The sequence below is a fragment of the Camponotus floridanus genome, unplaced genomic scaffold (assembly GCF_003227725.1).
Source record: "Camponotus floridanus strain SB8 unplaced genomic scaffold, Cflo_v7.5 scaffold6, whole genome shotgun sequence".
Taxonomy (NCBI): Eukaryota; Metazoa; Arthropoda; class Insecta; order Hymenoptera; family Formicidae; genus Camponotus; species Camponotus floridanus.
This window is the reverse complement of record NW_020229769.1, coordinates 4,134,271-4,157,923: the sequence shown is the minus strand read 5'-3', so window position 1 is coordinate 4,157,923 and position 23,653 is coordinate 4,134,271. Positions and strand designations below refer to the sequence as shown.

At 32.0% G+C, this 23,653-nt stretch overlaps 4 protein-coding genes across 8 annotated transcripts; 2 read left to right on the top strand and 2 right to left on the bottom strand.

Moving 5' to 3' along the window:
• Positions 1-75: 75 nt before the first annotated feature.
• LOC105251070 (lymphokine-activated killer T-cell-originated protein kinase) lies at positions 76-16,031 on the top strand. 3 transcript variants are annotated; one of them, XM_025413049.1, is made up of 6 exons: positions 76-286; positions 403-636; positions 716-1,012; positions 1,193-1,423; positions 1,536-1,672; positions 15,537-16,031. In XM_025413049.1, exons 1-6 carry the CDS (start codon positions 172-174, stop codon positions 15,549-15,551), a joined length of 1,029 nt encoding a protein of 342 aa, XP_025268834.1. In that variant the 5' UTR covers positions 76-171; the 3' UTR covers positions 15,552-16,031. The 3 variants fall into 3 exon arrangements, with proteins under 3 accessions (XP_025268834.1, XP_025268835.1, XP_019883007.1); XM_025413050.1 differs by lacking the exon at positions 15,537-16,031 and adding an exon at positions 3,411-3,594 and having other exon boundaries at positions 77-286; XM_020027448.2 differs by lacking the exon at positions 15,537-16,031 and having other exon boundaries at positions 77-286; positions 1,536-1,722.
• Positions 1,779-9,205, bottom strand: LOC105251068 (syntaxin-1A-like). Of its 2 annotated transcripts, none has more exons than XR_003123463.1 (9): positions 8,675-9,205; positions 8,109-8,204; positions 7,954-8,047; positions 7,812-7,886; positions 2,527-2,724; positions 2,369-2,442; positions 2,153-2,290; positions 1,958-2,081; positions 1,779-1,878 (listed from the first exon to the last, which is right to left on the bottom strand). XR_003123463.1 is itself a non-coding variant. In XM_011257578.3 (9 exons), exons 1-9 carry the CDS (start codon positions 8,705-8,707, stop codon positions 1,804-1,806), a joined length of 894 nt encoding a protein of 297 aa, XP_011255880.2. In that variant the 5' UTR covers positions 8,708-9,205; the 3' UTR covers positions 1,779-1,803. The 2 variants fall into 2 exon arrangements, 1 of the variants encoding a protein (XP_011255880.2); XM_011257578.3 differs by having other exon boundaries at positions 1,958-2,068.
• LOC105251069 (condensin-2 complex subunit D3) lies at positions 3,637-7,818 on the top strand. Of its 2 annotated transcripts, none has more exons than XM_011257580.3 (2): positions 3,637-7,170; positions 7,314-7,818. In XM_011257580.3, the coding sequence occupies exons 1-2, from the start codon at positions 3,659-3,661 to the stop codon at positions 7,732-7,734; spliced, it is 3,933 nt and encodes a 1,310-aa protein (XP_011255882.2). In that variant the 5' UTR covers positions 3,637-3,658; the 3' UTR covers positions 7,735-7,818. The 2 variants fall into 2 exon arrangements, with proteins under 2 accessions (XP_011255882.2, XP_025268830.1); XM_025413045.1 differs by having other exon boundaries at positions 3,637-7,178; positions 7,314-7,472.
• On the bottom strand, positions 11,301-23,505 carry LOC105251067 (ankyrin repeat domain-containing protein 29). Its single transcript, XM_011257577.3, has 8 exons — positions 23,174-23,505; positions 20,451-20,561; positions 19,105-19,203; positions 12,895-12,993; positions 12,721-12,819; positions 12,094-12,291; positions 11,905-12,000; positions 11,301-11,671 (listed from the first exon to the last, which is right to left on the bottom strand). Exons 1-8 carry the CDS (start codon positions 23,258-23,260, stop codon positions 11,474-11,476), a joined length of 987 nt encoding a protein of 328 aa, XP_011255879.1. The 5' UTR covers positions 23,261-23,505; the 3' UTR covers positions 11,301-11,473.
• Positions 23,506-23,653: the final 148 nt, after the last annotated feature.

The following is a 23,653-nucleotide window of genomic DNA, read 5'->3' as shown; positions in this document are numbered from 1 at the left end:
CGAGAGTACAACTAAAAACGAACAAACGCATTGTTGGGCCCAATCGTATTCATCGCAAGGTGCGCTTGCGCAATTCGGTAAAATTTAAATTATTTGAAAGTCGACGGTTACATACCTCGTTTGGTCGGTTCGTCCACTTTTTACTTTTTCTTATTTCTCCATTTTGTTTACATGGCTGAATTCAGTACACCAACGAAAGTAAAATGCAAAACGGATAATTCCGAATTAAATACTCCTATAAAAATACCAGCGTCGCCTTTCTTGCAACAAATAGGCTATGGCACTGGTATGTATGGGTCTTCCAATACTTTTTATGACTACAATTCACAAATTATAAATAAAAAATGATTAATTAATGTTAACGTTTAAATTAGTATAATTTATTTGCATGGTTTTTTTAAGGAGTCGCTGTATATATGTTGGAAAGATCGCCAAAAGTAGGGCTAGCACGTTCCCCTTGGGCAGTAAAGAAATGGCTAAAGGGAAAGAACAATGACGAAAACAATGGACGTCTCCGATTAGAAGCAGATGTTCTACGACGATTGAATCATCCCAACATCGTCGGTTTCAGAGCTTTTACCACAGGAGTAGATGGAAAAGTTTGCTTGGCTATGGAAGCATTGGATATGTCACTTGGTATTTATGAAATTGAAAAATTTAGATATTTTAATGATCTATATGTTTACATTACTATTGTGATTGCTTCATAAATTAGGTGACAAGATAGAGGAAAGACATGATCTTTTAGAAAATGAACCATTCCCAGCAAAGGATATTTGGAAAGTTGGTTTTGAAGTTGCAAAAGGATTGAAATATCTACATCACACAGCATATATATTACATGGAGATATAAAAAGTTGGAATGTTTTGGTGTCCCATGATTTCAATGTAGTCAAATTGTGCGACTTTGGAAATGCTTTACCATTGACAGAATCTCTAGAAATAGATATGTCAAAAGGCAACTTTTCTTATGTTGGAACAGAATGCTGGAATCCTCCTGAAATTATACTTGGCATGTTTATTTGTTTAGCTATATGTTTCAATTTTTCAAAACTTCAAAATTATATACGTAAAGTTTTAATTCATAGTCTTTGAAATCACAATTAATTTAAAAATTTAATTTCAACATTCATTTGCAATTGTAATATCTAATTTGCAATTGTATAATTTCTTTAAAAATTTTATCTTGCAGAAGATGGACCAGTAACAAATGCTGCTGACATTTGGACATATGGCCTTACTCTTTGGGAAATGATATCTTTGTCAGCACCTCACGTTGAAGACCTTGATGAAAGTGAATCTTTTAATGATTCAGTTACAGACACAGACTTGACAAATAATCAACTTGATGATTCTAAACTTAATATGGATGAAAGTGTTATTTTCCTCAAAGAAATTATGCCACGTGCATGTAATAAATATGGTAAATAGTGTACATGATTGTAAATATTTATTAATTGTTTATAATAATGAATTATTTATTGTGGTTTAACTAGGTTAAATTAGATTGAATTAAAAATAAAAATTTTTTTTAGGTACACGTCCAGCTTTACCTGCAATTCATTTGGACAAAGAATATGAAAAGATACTTGAAATATTTTTCATATGTACTACAGCCAATTATAAATTAAGACCGAGCGCGAAAGCACTTGTAAATTATTTCGAAAAATGCGTGAGTACCAACAAAAAATAATTGTAAGTTGTTATATAAAAGTATATTATACACACAAAGGTTTTATTCATATAATTTAAACTAAAATTAAAAATATTGATATAAAACGTTTGTGACATATTTTACATATTTTACAATGATATAATAATGAATAAAAAAAGAATTAATATTATTAGACTCACAATAATGGCAAACTTGATCTTCCGCTGTAAAAATAATTGCAATCATAATATCGCCTTCACAAAATAAGATCAAATAAAACTTAAATTGTTAAATATCTAATACCTTTCTATATCTATGGCTTCTCTCTTCCGTTTTTTTCAAATGAATGCGCCCGCCATCGATATTATCCGTCGTTTTATTGGCAAAATATTCTATATTAGTGATTTGCTCTCCCTATAAAAAAATTCTATATATTTTCTGTATTGTTAGTGTTACTATATATATGATTTTATCAAACAGGAAAATAGTTATACTCACTTGTTTCTCTACTAAAAATGCAATTTCTACAAATATATCTCGAATTTCTGTGACAGATTTTTCCAATTTTAAAACATCATTATGTCTACTCTTTATATCTGATAATTGTTGTCTTGCAATTTTGCTGTCTTCTAAAATCTAAATATAATTAATCACATATTTGATATATATGTAAAAAATATTATAAATATCATAATAGCAAATTTAAATATTTACATTGTCAACAAATAAGCTAGTTTCTTGGGTGTCCAGCATATGGTCCAATTCCTCACTTGTAACTTGCCGTCTTACTAGATTAACAAATAATCTACTTGACAAGTTGATAATAAACATATATATTTGTATTTTAATCAATAAAATGTTGTATTACACACTTAATGAACGCTGCTGTTGCAAAAGCAAGAGACACTTATCATGATATCGTAACAGTGATACATTATAATCTTCCATAATCTCAGTAAACAACTGCATCATAGTTGTATATTGCAATATTTTGATTCTTGTATATATAGATCCATTTTGTCCCATGATTACAGTCAAGTCATCGACAGCTGTAACATCTTTTCCCAAATCTGAAAATAATAATTAGTAGAATTAATTATGAGAAGAAAGTACATATATACAGTATACAAATTTAAATGAAACTATTGTATGAGTAAAAACACAAACCTAAATAAGTTATATTGTTATTCAAATTTTAAATATTTAATGTTTCATTAAACCATTATATACTAATTCATTCATAAATTATATACACACGTGTGTGTGTGTGTAAAATATTACATATTTATTTTATATATTTATATTAACATATAAATATTATATAAATATTACAAAATTTGATTTTTTATTATTTAATTGTAATACATGTAATTAATATATAAATTATTAATATATTAATATATTAAATTATTAATATATAAATTTACACACACACATATATATATATATATATATATATATATTTATTATATTTTAAATTGAATTATATAGATGTTTGATGAGATACTAAATATTTATGTATAAAATTTGAAAAATAATTTATTTAGATTTGTGTTTTTATTTGTGTTTTATAACATTTATGTATATACATACATATATGTATGTATGATAATTTAAGTATATATATATATATATATATATATATATATATATATATATGTACATACATGTATATATATAATTGGTAACCAGTTATTGGTTATTCAGTTTTGCTTCTACATGGACGCTATTATTTGTCTCATGCATTTTATTATAGTAAACGAAATGTTTTGCGATAAATTTTTCGCAACATTGGCTGGTCCATATATACCGAAGAGACAGAACCGTAAAATAATTATCGATGCGCATGAGAAAACGATAACCTGAAACCTCTCCAAATCTCTATGCGTTATCGCAACGATAAGTTAAGGTTATGTTTACGTCTGCGAGAGCCGCACGCGGGAGAAGATGATAACGATTTGATGTTTTGGGCGCAATTTTAAACAGATACATTTCTCTCGCATTATGGAATCGTTGCGTATATTTCACGATTTCAAGCTAGACAATCTCGACCAAGATTGGATCAAGTCAGTTTGGGATGCGGAGTTTGTGACTTACGACGAACCACCTGATGATTATCTCGAGTACCTGGAGAGCGGCAACGCGAGACAGTTGTTGTACAAGTGTCGTCTTAGTCTGAAAGCATGGATCGTCGCCAAGGAATGTGAGCGTGAAACCTCCGAATATTCGTGGCAAGCTCTGATGATCTTGAATATCAACATACGTGGTCTGCTTGCCATGCTTGGTTACATAATCAAGACTGGACAATGTGCTGAGATCGAGGAAGACCTCAGACAGGCTTGTCTGGAAGCTACAAGTTTGTATCTTATGTTTCTCACAATACCTGGTAGCAATGCATTTGGAATTTATCATCCCAACTTGTACCAGAGAGCACTCAAAACCTTGAAGATGTCAGAAAGCTTAGTTTCGCCCGTTAGAAAAAATAATAAAGAAACAAATGTGATAAATTCTAGTATTGATGATGAATCAACAGATTGTTATGTTATGATAGATTCAAAAAAGTTAAAGCTCATAAAAGAATTGAATAGGATTATTTGTGATCTTGTTGCAATGTTAAAGTCATTTCGATTCAAGGAACATAAGGAATCCTTGGATATTACAATACGCACGTTATTAGATATTACAAGACTGGAGATGTACATTAAGCCTCACAACAATAATGGACTAACATCGTTGTCTCAAAATGCATTTATGACTTTGCAAGAACTATGCGGTAGCAATCATGGCACTATCGCCATAACTATAATGTTAATAGCACAATACATGCTGCCTGATTTGTTATTTCATCATACAAATGTGCAACCAAAGTCTATTATTATCGTACATGAAGCAATTATATATTTTTTTAAAAATTTGTTAAAAATTCATGAGATAGAAACAATGCAGGCAGTTGTAACTTTAATACATCAGTTGATGGTAAAATGTCCAGAAAGGTCGGAAGGTCGCCAAAGACAAGCAGCTGTTATAATAAAACTGTTAAATATATGTAACAAAGATATTATAATTACGATTTTCAAAGATATAATATTATTTTCACACAATGGTAAGATATCTTACAGACTATTCGCACAAGAAATCATAGGAAAGCTCTTGACGGAATTTTCTTTATCAAACGACGAAGATTTAAACAAAGATATGAAAATGAAAATGAGAGTAATTTTAGTAGCCGTTGTATCGTCCCGTTGTGTGGATCAATCAATCTTGGTAAGAGGAAAAGCCATGGCAACATTTGCCTCGTTTTCCGATTGCAATGATGATGCCGATAAAATGATTCTTGAAAAGATATTTAACACTTTAACTTCGGATAAACAATTTCCTGTCCTCGACGAATTGGAAAGAGCGTTGTCGCAGGACATTGATCCATTACCAGGATCAAATACTATTGTTGCAATGTTACTAGACAGAGTTAACGACGAGCGTGCGTTGGTTCAACGAAGCGCTTTGAAAATTCTAAGAAATTTATCCATTATGTTCCCAGCACTTATAGACAGGATGATGCGTGTGATAAGCGATCGTTGCAGGGATCCCACCTTGACTGTGCGTCAATTTGCAGTGCACGTTCTTTCAGAGATTTTACAACAATTTCCTCATAATTCGAGCCTCCTCGACGAATGGACACAAGCTGTTATACCGCAGATATACGATATCGAAGTTAAAGTACAAGAAAAGGTATTGGAATGTTTGGAAAATGTATTGCTAAATAGGATAATGAAAGCCTCTACATACATTCCGGATGCGGCTAATAATCTCCCGTGGAAAGTGCTGGAGAAATTGAGTAATATGAAAATGAGAAAACATTTGTCGAAAGCTTGCGGTTTGTGGATTAAGAACGGCGTTATTACCAATACTGTGATATCGAATTTGCAGTCGCATATCGGAACAGATAATAATATAGGCGCGTGGATACTGTTAGCTGCCTTAGTTGAGAATATGAAGATTCCGACTATGGATAAATATATCGCGAATTATAAGGAAATTATCCAGAAGAATGATTATCATGCAAGTTTGGTTCTGCATGTTTTGAGGCATGCATGGTGCGTTTTAGATCGCAATTGCCTCGAGGACCTCCATCAGTATCTCTACAACTGTATTTGCCTCTTTGAGATCACATTCAATTTAATCAGCATTTGCCTGGATATCCTGAACGCCGTACTACGATATTTGCACGCTGAAAACGGTAGTCAGGTAATGGAAGCGAATATGCTGAAACTAATGGAATTGTCAGAGGCGGAGATTCAAAGTTTAAGTCTGGAAGAAAGTGTAAGTCTTACGCAAGAGACACTTAAGGTAAGAGCTATATGTACATTGGGACATGCATCGCTTTTGTGCACCAACAAGATTTCGTCGTCAACTCTACAGGCTCTAGAACGATTGTTGCTACAATGGGAATCATTGCCGGAAGTTACGAAAGAGACCAAGAATCTGCAGGCATCCGCGGTAGTCATTCTTTGCCAGCAAGCACTGAGAGATCGTGAAATCGCGAAAAAAGTCACACCGATATTCGGTAAACTGATGCTCCAAGAAACATATTCGGAGCCGTCGATAAAGACCGCAGTCAAGATAAACGCCGCGAAAGCATTGGCTGATATTTGTGTGAGATTTACTGATCTAGTAGAGCCGTATTTGCCTGACATGTGCATCAGTATGAAGGATTCGAATCCGGGAGTGAGAGAAGCTATAATTGTAATATTTACTCAACTGCTGCTGGAAGATTTTATAAAGATGAAGGGACCATTCTTTTTTCATATATTGACGATGCTATCAGATGCGGATAGTATGATACGCGAGCTGACAATCTTCCTAGTGGAAGAGAAACTCCTAGCGAAGAATAAGACTTTAATTTTTAAGCAGTTTGTTGAAAGTATATATCATTACAACAATTATCGGTCCCATAGTGCGTTCTGTGGCCACAGACTGAGCGATCGAGAGAGGAAACTGTTGACGCTACCTGGAAGGGTGAATCAAGATAAACGTAACATCATTTACGAATATATGTTGCAACATTTGGACGCGTCGGCGAAGCTTAAATTAGTTATGAAACTAACTAAGAATATACTTGGTGAAATATGTGATCATAATTCCATCGATGTTACGACGGAGGAAGGGGCGTGTGTCTTGAAGGATGTGATGTTCATAATCGGCAATAATCGTCTACAACTCTCGTCGTCCGGTGAAAAGCAAAAAGATGATACACCGGAGCTCGATGAAACTTCTAACACGCCAATTAATAATAACGCAGTGAATGTTATCATAGCGGCGATGAAGAAACATAATTTAGACAATTTATTACCCACATTAATTGCGCTGAAGAAAAAACTTGCTGCTTTGAAGTCTCATTTAGAAGATGATGCAGAGAGTTTATTATTCAAGATCTACTCGGAATACGACGAAGAGCAGTTACTCGATGTATTAAATGAATATCCTGAATTGGAAAAAGAAATGAATCATTATCAACGGTATATATGTTAGTCTATATAATAAATGTTTAAGTGAATATGTTAGTCTATATAATAAATATTTAAATGAATTTATAGATCTTATTTTATCAAACATATACTAAAAATTCTTTAAAAATATACATGATAATATAATGTTTCAGGAAACTGAAAGACAAACCCACTTCGGAGAACGATGGTAGGGGCGCTAATTCATCATTTATAAATCACAGGAATCATTCGGAATTATTGGATCTATGCAGGCAATCGACGCCAAAAATTTTACTTCATCGTCTTTCACCTTCGATGATAATGCGTTACAGAAACAAATCGATAGATTCTGGTATTTGCTCGCAGCAACTCGCAACACCTTGCGACGATACGTTAGATCCAAATTCGACACACTTGGAAAGATTGTTGTCGATACAAACGCCACCTCCAGAGCCGAATCTTGTTTCCAGTACTTCTACATCAACTCAAAATTCATGTCCTAGCGATTCTTTTACGCCAAAGGAATTGCTGATACGACATAGATCCTTAAGCAAGCGGGAATATGCTCCTCGATATAAGTTCCATAAGAAATAATATGAAACCCGAATGATGATTTCGAACACGCATCATGAGAATTGTCTAGGAATTACTTCACGTACAAATTTACCTACCTCGTAACATTCGCTGCACGCGAACAGCTGTTTGTGAGATCGTACATGTACGCGTCTCCAATTCTTTTTTTATATCTGCAAATATATAACAAATATTTTATATAAATTATAGATTTAAACTATATTATTTTGTAATTATTACCATTGTTCGTGTGTGATAGAATATTGTTGTGCAAGTCCTTCACAATGGAAATATTTTTGTCTATAAGATGGATTAGGGCGCGTATTTCTTCGGCCTATATCAATACAATGCATATTCATTATGAAACGAGTGATTTTGATAGTATTTATACGTACTTGATCGAGCAATTCCTTGAGTTTTTTATTTTGAGCTATTTGAAGGTGTACTTCCTGCAAGAATCCTCTGCCAAAAGTACTGCTGTTACTTCGGCTCTGGAGAAATTGATATTATTCGATAATTTCGTTGCCCATTAAGAGATACGTCAATTAAATTAAATAAATCGATGCGATTACTTTAACTAGCAAAATTGCCTAAATTTCTAAATATGAAATTCGTAATCTAATCTTTTTTTTATGCTGCAAGTAACAAGAAATTAACATTTTCACCCACGTGTTTGTGTACTTTTGTGTATACATCAACAAAATAAAGTAGATATTATTTGATAAAATTAATCGTCGATTGCAAATTAATCGGAATTTACATAAATCTACTTTAAATTGTAAATTGCGAAAAAGAATAGTAATGAATTCTAAATATCGATTTTAAAGTCATACTTCTTTCTTCGTCACAATTTTATTTACATATGATTCATACATGACCGCATTGCATGAAACAAGATAGACATATGATAATTTCAAGCTCTTTTACATTTCTAATAATTATAGAAAAAAAGAATACTAACTGCACGCAAATCAGGCATACGATCACGAATCATGATGAGTATTCCTTCAGAATCGGTATATAACTGATAATTTTTTGTGAGTGAACATGCGATGTACGTTTCGTTATCTCTCTTATCAGTGCACTATGGATATCGCATAAAATCCATTCTACTTAGTTGATTTCGTAACTCATAGTCGAACGTATCGGCGATGAATTCAGTCACAAGTGCGACGTCTTTTGACTAATGCGTGTCATGCTTCTGGAGTAAAGTGCATTGTCATAAGTGCAAGATACTTTGCATCTTAAATGAAATAGGAAATAAGCACTTAGCAGCAACAAGGTCGAAGATTAAAGCAATTACAATATTTGCGCATGTTTCTAATTTATTAATACACTAAACAAAAATAACGTATATTTTTATTGTAAAATCTTTTTTTGTTATTTATTTTAGTAAAATTAAAAGAGAGAAAAACAAAATCTTACAAAGTTTCAAAGCAATTTTTGTTAAATCAAGATAATTGTGTTTACTGTATTCACACAAAAATTTTGTTTTCTTTTCAAAAAGATAGCAATAATATTTATATTTAAAATAAAATTTAATAAAGAACGATAAATCCGTGGCATGATTTAAGATTTGCCAACAAAGAATTTCTGCAAAGTTTCCTTTATAAAAGTAATCTATAAAATTACTTATACTTACATAATACATGTATTTAAAAATGCTATGAAAATAAAATGCGAATTTAAGATATAATATTTAATATTTATTTAGGATTTTTATATTTTTTGTGTTCTATTTTTTGTTTAATAGATAAGAAAAGAATATGAAAAAAATATATATCTTGATACATAATGTATAATATGTAATATATTCATAGAGAAAAGGAGAGAAAACAAGATAGAGAAATCATAACATGTATATAATTATCTTTAAACAACAATAAGTTATTTTTATTAATTTAATGAAAATGATTTTAATTGTAAAATAAAAAGTTTCTTTTCTTATTAAAATAGATTGTTTTTTTTTGAAAAGTTAAATAGATTTTGTTCTTAATTAAAAATATGAACATAATTTGCTACATTACATTAATTCTAGTTTTCTAGTTGTAGTATGATTTCATTATAGAATTGATAAAAATTGTTCATTTTATTCAAGTATGTTAGGCTGAAATGTAATTTCAATTTATGGCGTTTCATATGTTATGTGAATTATTTTGTAATAAATATAAATATAATTACAAAATATAAATAATATTAATACAGCAGTAATTATATATACATAAATTTATGTAATAAATATACATATATTCGTATAAAGGAACAATAATATCAATGCTGCTGTATAATGAAATATATTTGTAATGTACATAACTTTATATATTAATAGCAACAACTACTTTATAAAGTTATTTATTAATTTTTCGCACTTTTTCATTAACAATAACAATAATTATAACTAATGAACTGAGTGCTATGTGTTAGGAAGATGGGAAGAATACTTATTACTTCCCCACAAAGCTAAAATTATTACAAAATATTTAAAAATATGTTAAAGTGTTCAAATATCACACTTATAATTTATTTATTGCAGTAAGAACTGTAAGATCATTAATTGTGTATATATATATATATATATATATATATATATATATATATATATATATATAGTTAAACTACAGCAGTTTTTCGCAGAACATTATCTGGTGCATCGATATTATGCATATTCATATTTTAATAAAATGTATTACAAACAGATGTCAAAACTACCTTATCATCATGCACCTCTTATGTAATAGATAGAAGATCTTATTTGCATAATAGAATAATAGGAAATATGTATGTCAAGGCAAATCAGTCAGTCTTAGAAACTCATTAGTTTGAGTAACTCTCGATATCTTTACTGGTAGTTATGCTCCAGATAGACTGCTGACAGACGTTGAATTTTCATAATATTAGATTATAGTTAATAAGTGAAATTCGGACATAATTCATGGTATATATTTTAACGTGGATGTGTTATATTACTGTGAAATATAAATAAAAAAAAAACAGATCTATCTTTCGGTCTTTTATAACATTTTGGCCATACTATAGTTACAGTAGAAAAATGTATTAAAATATTTTTACCGGGATATTTACCACAGAATGGAACGGTATCGTGATTATATACACTACGTAAAAATAGATCTGATCGTTTCAATTGCACTTTTTACTTTATTTTCTGTACTTAAAATCAAATTGGCGTAAATTCAGGCTTCAGAAAAAGAGAGCAATTAAAATAAACAGATCTAATCACTCTCTTATAAAGAGAGGATTTTTGCTCACACTTTCTATTGATATAACCGACTTGTGCTTGTCAGTGTGTTAACTTACATTACTATGTAAAATTATTAAACTTCCTTTCATTGTCGCATTCTTTACGTACTTAGCGATCGTTAATATCACTTATACAATACAGAGCATTGTCATAAAAAAGTAGCTTAGTTTTATTTTTAGTATCAATAAGAGTTTTATTAGCAATATGTAAGAGAATAACAAATATAACGCTCGCATTAAATATGCTAAGAATATTTTTTATATATAATAACAGATATATTCTTTAATAAAATATATACATATAACAAAATAAAATAATTTTTCAAATATAACATTATAATATAAGATTCTCTTGTCAGTAATAAAACTCTTATGGAAATAAATTAAAATCAAGCTTTTTTCTTATATTTCTAATGTGCCTACATCCTGCTTATAAATATTTGAGCCGAACGATATCCTGAATCTTGATATAAGGAATATTAGGATAGAGCAGGAAGTATTATTAACAGGATGCAGTTCGCACTCTCACTTTATCCCTTAAGTAATTAGCGACCTGCGTCTGTGAATGCCTGACAGCCAGCTGAAGCGGCGTGATGCCCTCCTGATTTACGAGCAAAGGATCTGCCCCCGCTCCCACGAGCTGCCTCGCGACTGTCATGTGTCCCGTCAAGGCTGCAGCGTGCAATGCACTTTCACCGTTCTTAAAACGATAAAGAATCTTAATCGTTCCTTGCATATGATATGTTTTCTTACGTTACGTAGAATTTTACATAAATAAATCTTATATATATAAATCTCGCCTTCTACCTTGTTCATTTAAAATTGTTTTTAATTGCAAAATTTAAATTATTGAAAGTAAATTGTCGTCGGTAGATAAGATTACTTCGCAAAATTGCTTAATTTTCTTTTTTTAATACTTGCGCTGAGACCTACCGGAAGGACTCCGAGCGAGGGACGATACTTGAGTAGCTCACCGATGACAGCGGTGTGACCTTTGTGGGCGGCTTTGAAAAGCGGAGTCGCCCCGTCCTGCAAGAGCAGATCGTTCGCGGTGACGCAACACAGTTTGCTTTCCGTAAATTATGGAAAACGCGAAGGAGGTTCTCGACACACAAGACTTACGTGTCTAGTGGCGTCAACCTTGGCGCCGGCTTTTAACAGCCTCCTGACAATATGATCGTGTCCCATTTGTGACGCGATCCAGAGAGGCGTGGCGCCGTCCGTTCTCGCCGCATCCGTTTTCGCCCCGCGCTCCAGGAGGACCTCCAGAATACGAAGATGACCGTTCTGGGCGGCGATAAACAGTGCTGTGGCGCCGTCCTAACAAGCCGTAATTAATTCTTAACTTTCGCATATTAATGCCACATAGTTATCTCAAATACACATGATACATAGTAATGTTTCCGACCGAATGGGATCGCTCCGAGAGCGATAAATTTCAATTTATACCCTTATTGAACATGTATATGAAGAGCAATTTAACTCGCCGGAGAAATTTACATCTCAACTTGAGAGAAATTTATATTCGATAAAATAATTATTTAGAAATGGAGCTACTCGTAAAGATAAATATCTAAAGTATTGAAATTATTCATTGCTATGAGAAACATATGCAATTGACGAATTTAACAGAGCTTGACAGAAATAAATTCAAGTATAATGCTGATAAATCATCAATCTGCTATGTCTTATTTTCTTATCCTCGATATATAAAATTCCATCGTAGAGAGAAAAATTCCCTTCTCTTACTTTCATGTGAGCGTTCGGACTGGCACCTCTCTCTATTAAGCCTTCCACAACATCTAGATGGCCGTATTGACATGCGACGAAGAGTGGCGTGCCCCCGTCCTGAAATCCACGTGGAATAAATTAGTGTTTAAAGAGCAGCGAGATCTCGTTTATATGTTGTCGCCTCTCACTTACTACACTGCACGAATCCACGATCGCCCCGTGCTCCAAAAGTAGACTCGCGATATCCATGTAACCACCCTGGGCAGCGAAAAACAAAGCTGTTGTCCCGGTCTGGAAAAAAAATTATTATATAATATGACATATATATGGTTACACTGTTATAGATATAACTGCATAATGATATATAAAACGATTTGAGTATCTCAAATATGTTTTAGGGCAATTATTTATTAAATAAATATATTATTTAAATAAAATAAAATTATATGAACTTAGACGAGTGTATCTTGTAATTTTATGAGGAGAAAAATTGTTGATGATTTCGATTTTTTTATTCAAGAATAATTTATTATATATTTATTTCTTTTTTAAATAAATTTCTTTTTTAAATGTCATGCAAAGTATTTTTCTTTCTCCCTCTCAAGAATCGAGATAATTAAATTAAGTGGACTATTCGATTTAAGTCCAAAGTGGAGTTCGCGAGACTCTTCGCGATATGTGACAAATTCTTTAGAATATGTAGATAAGTACAATAATAGATGAGACGAAACGAGACGAGAGAAGAAAGGATCGATAACATCTTCTCTACGAAAGATTCCTTATAATAGAACATCATTTGCAATTATTAGTAAATTCGTCGATTGTACATAATATGATTGTATTGGGACTTTGCAACCTTTAACTATCGATTTCTACGAAGCACCGTAGCGCCGTTTTACAATGCATACGCGGACCTGTCCTTCACCTAATTTAAGATAATGACTCGCGTTATAAAGCGTGACTACATGAAGCACATATCGTGTTCGCGCGCGAAGCAATAAATTTTCGAAACTTTCATCGATATCGAAATACAATTGAGTTTCTGGTTTATTTCGAGCTTCGAGATTATGACGAAGCAATTAGAATCCACCGTTACGCTTTCACGAAGGAAGATAAATTCCTTGGGAGGGAGGGAGAAGAAGGAAAGAATACGATTTCGATCGTATCTTATAAGCACGCGGAAAGAAATATGTAAGAAATAAATCTGGAAAAAATCAGGAATCACAAAAGCGGCACGAGATGTTAATAAATTGTCAAATTTTCACGATGCTCTTCTATACATGCATCGAAACTCGACACGCTTCTTGGAAGCAATCTGAGAAAGAAAATTAATTTATTTCTTACAACACACGCAAAGAGATTCTTAAGATTTTACTTCTGAAAATTATTCGGCGATAATACCATTCGAATTAATTATGCTCCAAATTTCTTGTCATGATATGTAACACATCTATCACTTTCGCAAAAAAATATTCTGATAGAATTTACGAATCTTTTTAATGGCACATTGTAAGATATTTTATTTTATACATATGTGACGAGATTTATTTATATAAATATTTATATAAAATTATTAATTTATTCATATAAATATTTATATAAATAAATCTCGTCACATATGTATAAAATAAAATATCTTAAAATGTGCCATTAAAAAGATTCGTAAATTCTATCATCAATATTATCTAAATCTGACTCGATGAAAGTAATACAACCTACAACAGAGTTCATGTTCCCATTCTAACATTTTTATTTTACTATACGGATTTAATTTCCAAGGATATTAACTTCTTAATCTAGATTCATTTTCACGTTTCCTTTGCACAGACTTTATAGGCCCACGCTTAAATAAATATAGCCGTCACGTACTTTCACTGCCATAAAAGCTTCTCTCGGAGGAGCAACGAGTTCTCACAGCTTGCCCTGTTTTTCAACTTTTCTCCTTCTGAGAAGCAAGATCGAACATTCTTTTTCAAAGCTTTGCGAGGTGTGGCGCAATTTTTCGCCATTAATATTATTTTTAATGAGTAAGGAAGAGATTGAGGCTTCTCTCGGTGCTTCCTTCTACATTCCTCATCGTGCTTATCTCTCAGAGTTATGCTCTCCTGCGCGCTCCGTTTGCAAGGCGCGGTGAACTTTATTTTCTTTTTTTGTAACTTGCAGAGCGGATTCCCCTGTCTGGAAATGGGCCGCGCGGGTGCATGCAACGAGCGTGGAGTTACATGTGCCGCGGTGCGTGGCGAACGAAGCGGGGGACATTATACCTATCCATTACTAAACCGCAGAAATTCTATAACGCTATAACGATCGCAGCCTGTCATGTTTGGCGGTAAAAGTCGAAGCGACACGGTTCTTTCGCTTCGGCTGTCGGTGCAATCATGCGCGAGGAGACATTCGCAAAACCCGGTCAACCCGACAAATAAAATGCACGATATACATATATACACATTTGAACAAATTGTTAAATTAAAGCGATTGAATTATTTTTATTTAAAATGCTTGAGCGACATTTCAAAATTAAATCGGTATCTTTGAAAGCTTAAAAAGTCTTTTTTTCTATTTATATTATCTGCAAAAAAAGTTATGACATAAATATGTTAAAAGAGGTAATACATAAAAAAATATAATATATAAAAATATTTTTGATAAGAGTGAGCTTTGTATCCTAGTAATCTAAATTTCTTTTTACGTATATAAATTTTGGAGCATTTTAAAAAAAATAATATAAATATTTTTTTGCAAAAAAATGTGATATTAATGTATCGAAAATGAGAATTGATTGTTGGAGAAAAATTCAATGTGAGGTAGGAATTGAAGATCTGATTTTATTTCAGAGATGTGTCTGCTGAATCAGCCACGGCATGCGTGCATAGCGGTACCGCGCTTTATAGCTTACGAATGCAAATTCCATCAATTGTGCATCGATCCCAAGTGGGACAACAAAAGGTCAGTTATTTTCGTTTTGCAAAAGTGCGGGATATCGAGTTCAATTAATTCACCGGAAAATGGTCGAAAAATAATCAGTAGTAAATGGCGCGTGATACTCTCACCGGATGATATTTAAACTTGATCGATTATTAAGTACAGCAAATTTGATCGATGCTTTACATTACAAAATCGCTTCAATTAATGTTTGTTTATAACGTTTGTTGATAACATGATTTTTCCAGCGCGCGATCATCTAAGATATATAATTTATCAGAGACTGTCGACGACCTAGCGGTGTCATTCACCCTCGGCAGTATTGTTCATTTTTAGACGATCAATAATCGCGGGTAGAAAATTTGTAGATGTTACCATCTATAGAAGTTTCTTTTAATTTTTCTACAACATTTGCGCGTTAAAGATTAAAGTCAGAATAATTCAGTTAAATTAATATGAATGAGAATGATTAAATGTCACGCTTATTCAAAAGTTAAATATATATGTATATAATAAATAATAAATATAATAAATAAAAAATCAATATTAACATATAATGTAAATAGATGTATATCAAATATATTTTTCACAGAATGTATTATTATATATGTATACATATATATCAGTTTTTTTAATTTTTTTGGAAATCTGAAATCGACGATGTAATACTAATAGTAGTATTCTTTTAAATACTCTAAAATAAAGAGCAAAATAGTAAAGGTGCATTTCGCTTCAACAGAAATTAAATTTGAAGAAATGCATGATCTATTATTATTTATTTCCTTTTTATTGAAGTTCCTTTTTAATGTTTCACGAGTAATGTATGAACACTTTATGAAATATATAATACATATGTAGAATTATCTCTAATTCTAAATATTTATGATATATAGCTATGTATCTGATAAAGAAAAAAGAGAGACTTAATATGTTTAAATAGACAATAGATGCATATAGTGTCAGCAATAATTCCTGAACTGCCACGTTTCCGTTGTTGCATGTTTTACATAGACGCTCGCTACCATTAGACTCACGCGAACTTACACATACGTTATAACACAATATTATAGCACAAGCTCACGTGTGCTTTATTTAAGCAACTTTGAAATATTTTCTTTCTTTTTTTCTTTCACTTGATTCTAACAGTTCATCGATTTGCGAATATTTATATTACAAAAGAAAATATTCTTTTAGATTAATGTTCCAAAACCATCACGGAACAGCTGTTAAAATATCACATTCTCTCTCTCTCTGTGGATTTTTTAAAATTTCGAAAGAAAAAAGAATTTTGTTGAGCATGATGAGATGATTTTCTTCATAGACTATAATTTATTTTACGTTTAATTACTATTGCTTCTAACGATTTATTAGCAGATTACTACGCGTACTGAGAAATTAATATGAAAATCAAAATGAGATAGAATTATGCCTGTAAGTAACGGTCTTGGGATACCAGAGTATTAATTTAAAGAGAATCATGTTTTCCAGATCTGAAAACGATCTTGGATCTCAATCCGCTGATTGCATAAGACGACGAATACGTTTAACGGGTTTTTAACTAACGTTTGCGTAATTCTGCGTCGAGTGCGACACCGCATCATTATTTACGCTCAATCTCAGGAAAGAAGTACAAATAGTATCATTAACTCCATATTGAATGTTATACACTTCTATTTCCATGAGCGTGTTTACTCGTGCAATATTTCTTTCTCGTTTCGAACAGTAATCGTATCAAACGTAAAATTGAAGATCTGAAATTTATTTTACACAAATTGCGAAGCATTTCCGTTTTTATTTTTAATATAAAAAATATTTTTATAATATAAAAATATTATATTTTTATAATATAAAAAATATTTTTATAATATAAAAAATAAAAATAAGTTTTGAAATATTCTAGATCAGATTTTCTACAAAAAATAATTAGATAAATAAATCTTTTCTGTAATTTAATTCATAAAGATTATTGAAAGAAAGATCATGAGAGTTCTTATAATGCACTTTCTAAATTTTTTTATTTCTCTACTTGTTAAGATGCAGCACAACGTTGTTTGGTTGAATGCAGTTTTGTCATCAATTTACATACAATGCCGTAATTTTAGACACCAAGGTAGAAAGAGAGAAGCGTGGGTTTAACAATAAATCTTTACGGGGCACTTAAAAAAGGAATGCCCGACAACTTCCTGGTACTTCGCGTGACATGCTACGAGCTTTTTATGTCGCGCTTGAGACTCTTTGCATGCGTTTAAAAAAAGATACAACGCGTCGTAAGGGGAATAGTGCTCCAGGAAGCTTTCACGAATTCTATTTCGAGAAGCAACGAAAAAATAAGGAAAATGATATTCGTAATAAGATCGAATTTTTTCATGCACTTTACAAATGAATAGCTCCCTACAGATTAGGTTTCTAGAATATAAATAGAAATCTTTTCCACCTGTGCTATTTAATGTAAAAAAAATCTACATTAACATGTTTTAATTTAAAAGATTTGATTAAATATTCTTGAAAATTAAGAAATTGTCAAAAAAGTTGTCACATTGTGATTAAATTTTCGATATAGCAAAAAAAAAAAAAATTAATTGATCGAAAAATTTGCTCCACAGTGTTTATCACAGTGCTTATCATGTTATATGTTACATCTTGTTATACATTTCCTTTAATTGCAATTAGCATACGAACTCAAGATTACTTAGTACCGGTTTTGATAAAAAATATGATATCTATATAAGAGAAATAGAATAACGTATAAACCTGAAGACATAATAAAATATTCTTCTGCTAAAATATTTTTCAGTATTATAGATCAATGATAAGTGTGATAAGTGTAATAAAATAATGACTCATAAAATAACTCATCATCATCATATTATCATGTCATTACAACTGTTTTATGGATGTAATTATAGTTATAATTATTAACAGTTATAATTTTACATATTTTGCAACAATTATAAATAAGTATTCCGAATTGCACGCGACGTTTAACGATCATATATGATTTCATAAATAGAGTTTTTGTCGTACAAAGTATGACAGAATCTTCAGAATATTACTTATCTCATCAATGACTATCTCCTATGATCTTAAGTAAGAGATAACTAATGTTTTACATTTGATAACAATAACTCTCGTGTTATAATCAATAATTTAATAATAAAAAAATTATTAAATAAATTAATCAAATTATATCAATTTACTATTATGTATTTACTATAAGTAGTTACTACTTATAGTTTTACCATAATATTTAATAATAATTAATAAATAATCAAATTAAATAATTTTTTAAATTATTTATTTCGATTAATATTATGGAATATATTATATATATAAAGAATTAATTATATTTTTTCTTTCATGTTAAATATAAATTTTTAATCATACAAAATGAAACGAAAGACGCGCTCGTGCAATTATACACTCGCGAGGAGAATTTCATTTATTCTTTCTTCGATCGTTTGTCGTAAGATTAGGACTTACCAGTCTTTTAGCATTGGAATCCGCTCCTTGATGCAACAGTTCGGTCACAGCATCGATATGGCCACCGGCGGCAGCTAAAATCAAAGGTGTCGTGCCATCCTGAAAGAAAATGACCTCATTTACAAAACTTAACGCTTGCTATGAAGATTCAATTGGCCACGAAAACTTTCCTCTACCGGTGAACGTTACCGGCGAATGTATGCCGCTATGTATTTTCTAATCAATCCTCGCGAGCTATCAAGATGTAAGCTAAGTGTTCTGAGTCCATTAACGCAATTAGCGCGTACTATGTATAATATAATACATATTATATTGTGTACAGAATACAGTACGTACACACAATATGTGTATGCATAACAAGAATAAATCAAAGTAACAAAATTATTTTCTTTGTAAAAAAGTGAAAAGAAATCGATATTATTTAAAAAAATCGATTTTATTTTAAATAAATTAAATTTTAATTAAATTAAAGGCCTCATTATTTTGGTAAATTAAAAAGAACTTCATAACAAATATTACAAATTATAAATCACAAATCGAATCTCAAATTAAAACTCAAAATCAAATCTCAAAATAATTTCAAAACAATCTCTGAACAATCTCAAACCTCAAAACAAATCTTATAAATTATAAATGTGTACTTTACACTTATAATATTTTATTTTTACATCGAACTCATCGGATATCTCGTTAAGCTAATAATACGAAGCTTCGCGAGATGGTATTCGATTGGAGATTCGAGTGGACAGAAAATCACGAGCAGCAGAAAGTATATTATTATTACTTGCCGACTAAACAAAATCACGACTTGATTCGATCCTGACGGTGACACGATTTCATTCGAATGAGCTCGCTGGTAAAACGCGTTTGGCTTCCAGGTCGAAAAGTGGCACGATTAGTGTCCGTGCGTGATCTAATAAACCACTTTCCAGAAGAGTATAACGTTACTCGCGCGTTGCTCGCTTTTCATCGTCGTTTGCATAATGAGCTGACAACGAAGAGAGAAAATCGTCGCTTCTGCCATGAAATCGTCGGTTTATTGTAACACTATTCGCTATTTCAATCAGCTGCGAGCTTCTCTCGACTTGACTTGATCAACAACAACATCATACACATTCTTAAGCGATCTCATATGACTTTGAATTAATCAAACCAATTTCAAGCTAATTAAATCGGTTGGGTTTAAACAAAGAGTGCGCTTAAGAAAAGCCCAAGTTAGTTACTTTGATATCAGAAAGAGAGAGAATTCATTTTAAAGAAAAAATTATGTGTGCGTGTCCCGAATGTTTTATTTCGATTGCAAAACTTTTCTGATCGTTTAGCGAACTCTCTGAAAAATATATTACCTTGTCCTTGCAATCAACGTGGACACGTCCGGAGTCCAATAAAATACGGAGACGCTTGGCATCCCCACGTGCTGCCGCCAGATGCAGCTCCACATCCCAAGGCGATTCCTTCTAAAAAGAAAAAAAGAAAACAAGTTAATAAACATGCTAATGAAATTCTCATCTCCTTGAACTTATGTAAAGTGGTTACAATTGAAGAGAATCACTATACAAACTAGAACTATATAAACGCGCAGGAAGTATTTAAAACTTCATCAATACGTTCCCTGAATATATGTATTGTAATCATTAAAAAATCATGTGGCAAATATAAAATTCGACAGCCTAATATGATAATGCTGTGACGTTTTCTTGGGAACATTAAGATTAATTAACCAATAAAGAATAAATTTGGGAAGATATAATATTATAATAAATACAATTTTTAAAAATTGTAAAAAAGTGTAATATAATTTTTTAAATTCCTTAGATTCTCTTATAGAAATTATTCAATTGATTTTTTGGTGTTCACTTTGATCATTTTGACATGTTTCCAATACATATTTTCATCAAAAGATATTTTCGTATATATCCGAGTCAATTCCGTTAGTGAAATATTGAGAGGAGAGACATATATTCTCATACCAAATTCAGTCCGGACTGTAATATAAACTAATGGACGACACATGTACAGTGGAATATTAATGTAGCTGCGTGAATATGGATATGATTCGTCGGGACCGTCAAAGCTCTCAAGTCACAAATATATTTTTAGCTCCTCCATAATCTCAAAAATATGCTCACGATCCTCTTCGATGGGATTAATATTTCTTGGCACCGGTCTTTCTTCTCCATGTTCGTGTAATTTTTACGTAAATATCTTCTAAATCCTTCGACGATGATTAAAATTCGACGCCCGCTTTCGATTGTTTACGAAATTGTAAATTATCTCATAAATAACTTTTAGGGAGAGAAAGGAAATATCCTGCGGAATGTTGAAAATATATTTGTGTCACTCTCGAGGTTTGTTGATGTCGGTCCGATTTTGCGGATTTATGTTTTAATAAAACTTTCGCTCTGAAATATTTCGAAAAATTCTACAAACAGGAAAATAATAAATTTGTAAAAACTCAACATATATATATTTGGAACTTTTTCGTTGATTTATACAGTTTACCAATTCTACGCATCATAGACAAACGTAAAATTGCAAAATACGTTGGACTATATTTGATGAACCGGAAAAGTCTTATTATAGATTTTACAGCGATACCGTACACAATAACACAAATATTTTCTTTGTATGTAAAATGCGAGAGACGAATAATCCTGACATTAACATGCCTTCGTTTCAAAAATTCCCATGATGTTGCATGATACAGCGATTAATCTTTGTAGATATAATCTTCTTGATAGAGAAATAAATATAAAAATAAAAAATTAATGTAACTTTATTCAATAATTTATAAATATCAAAAAATATTTTGAAGAAAAATATATAGGTATTTTCGTTTTACAATTTTTGTGATTGCCAACTGCGAATTTATCGACAAATACGTTGGAAAAATCTGATGTAAATCTTACGTAATATCATGTAGATAAAGAATGCAAATTTAATGAACTAGATTAAGTGCTCGCACACGCATTGACATCGACGTGCGACCAGCTTTAAACCCTACATTTAGTATTATGCAATATGTGTCACGAATAATATAACATTCTAAGTTAATAATATAACATATTATTATAAATTAATAATATTATATTATTAATTTATATATAATACGTTATATTATTAATTTATTAATATGTTATATTATTTATATATTTATATTAATAATATTTATTTAATAAAGTCTAGTCATTAATTATACATTGCTAGTAAATAAATTATCTGATTACATTGAATTACGCGATACTTCAATTAAAAATAATACGTAATAGGTTCATGCATTCTACTATTTAATCTCATTTTTTCTAAATTAGTAAAAGTATCAAATCCTGATATATATTCTACGACCAGTTTTCAGCGAAAATACCCGGACGAGGAAATGGTTAAACGGCGCCTTGTGGCGCGATAACTTCGCCTTTCGTTTTTAATCGCATTCGCGATCGCAGGTGCGCTCAAAGAACCAGGAATAACGCGCTAATAAAAGATAAGACGTATATTCGTGTCGTATACGTTTAACATACAATGTTACTCGCGTTTTACTCTATTACGTTTTACGCGAATTGTGTTCGATGTCGCGCAGAACGAAAGATAACAATCAAAATACATATTCGAATCAACAGTTAATCGAGAAGAATGACGTCCTCTCCTGGGTTCAAAACAGTTGATTAATCAAAAGAAAAGATTAAAGCACAATAACGATAAGCGATAAAATGACGACAATTATGAAGATGTGATATAATGGAAAGCTCAACGTAGAGTAAAACTTGTTTATTTTTTTTGAAGAAATTATATACATATATATATATGTATATAAATGCCAGAGTGTTCTGTTAAATTTAATTTACAATAATACACGAAGGAGGGGGGAATGTAAAAGAGCGTGCATCTTAATTCTTCCTTCGTACATGCATCTAACGCGTAAACGCTGAGGCATAAAGCGCACTTTGCAACTTCCTCGAGGCAAACACGCGGCATCGAGGTGGCTGAAGGGGGGAAAAAATCCTTCCGCGGAAATCGCGATGACATAAACCGCGAACCATGACGCTGCTCCTCGCGACTCGTCGACACTCACCTTCATGGACATGTTGAAGCCGTGCGGCTGTCGCGTGCCGATCAATCGCTCTTCCTGGTTACTCCTCCGCGGAGAAACGCGCAGCATGCGTCGCTTGTACGATCGTCATACATAACAAGCGTACGTCCCGCATCCGCGCGCGCACTCGAGCGTCCGTCCGGCGCGCGGCGCGCTCCGCTACTGAACGCGATCCTCTACCGCGGCCCGTTTTGTAGCCGCGCGATTGTACCGCGCTCCGCTCGCCGAGGAGGTACTCTTCGCTGGCTCGTGACACGCGTCGCCGAACATCGTTCCACGGACATCGAATCGTCCCCACGAATTGCTCCGATTCAACTCCGCGTTCTTCACGTGGCTTCATGTTGCCACGAATTTCCGCGAGGCGGCAGCACCTTCCGATATTTTGACATGAAACAAGCAAAATACATAGAGAGCGAAGTCTCATTTTCTTTTAGGAATCTATCTTCGATAATGATAAAAGAG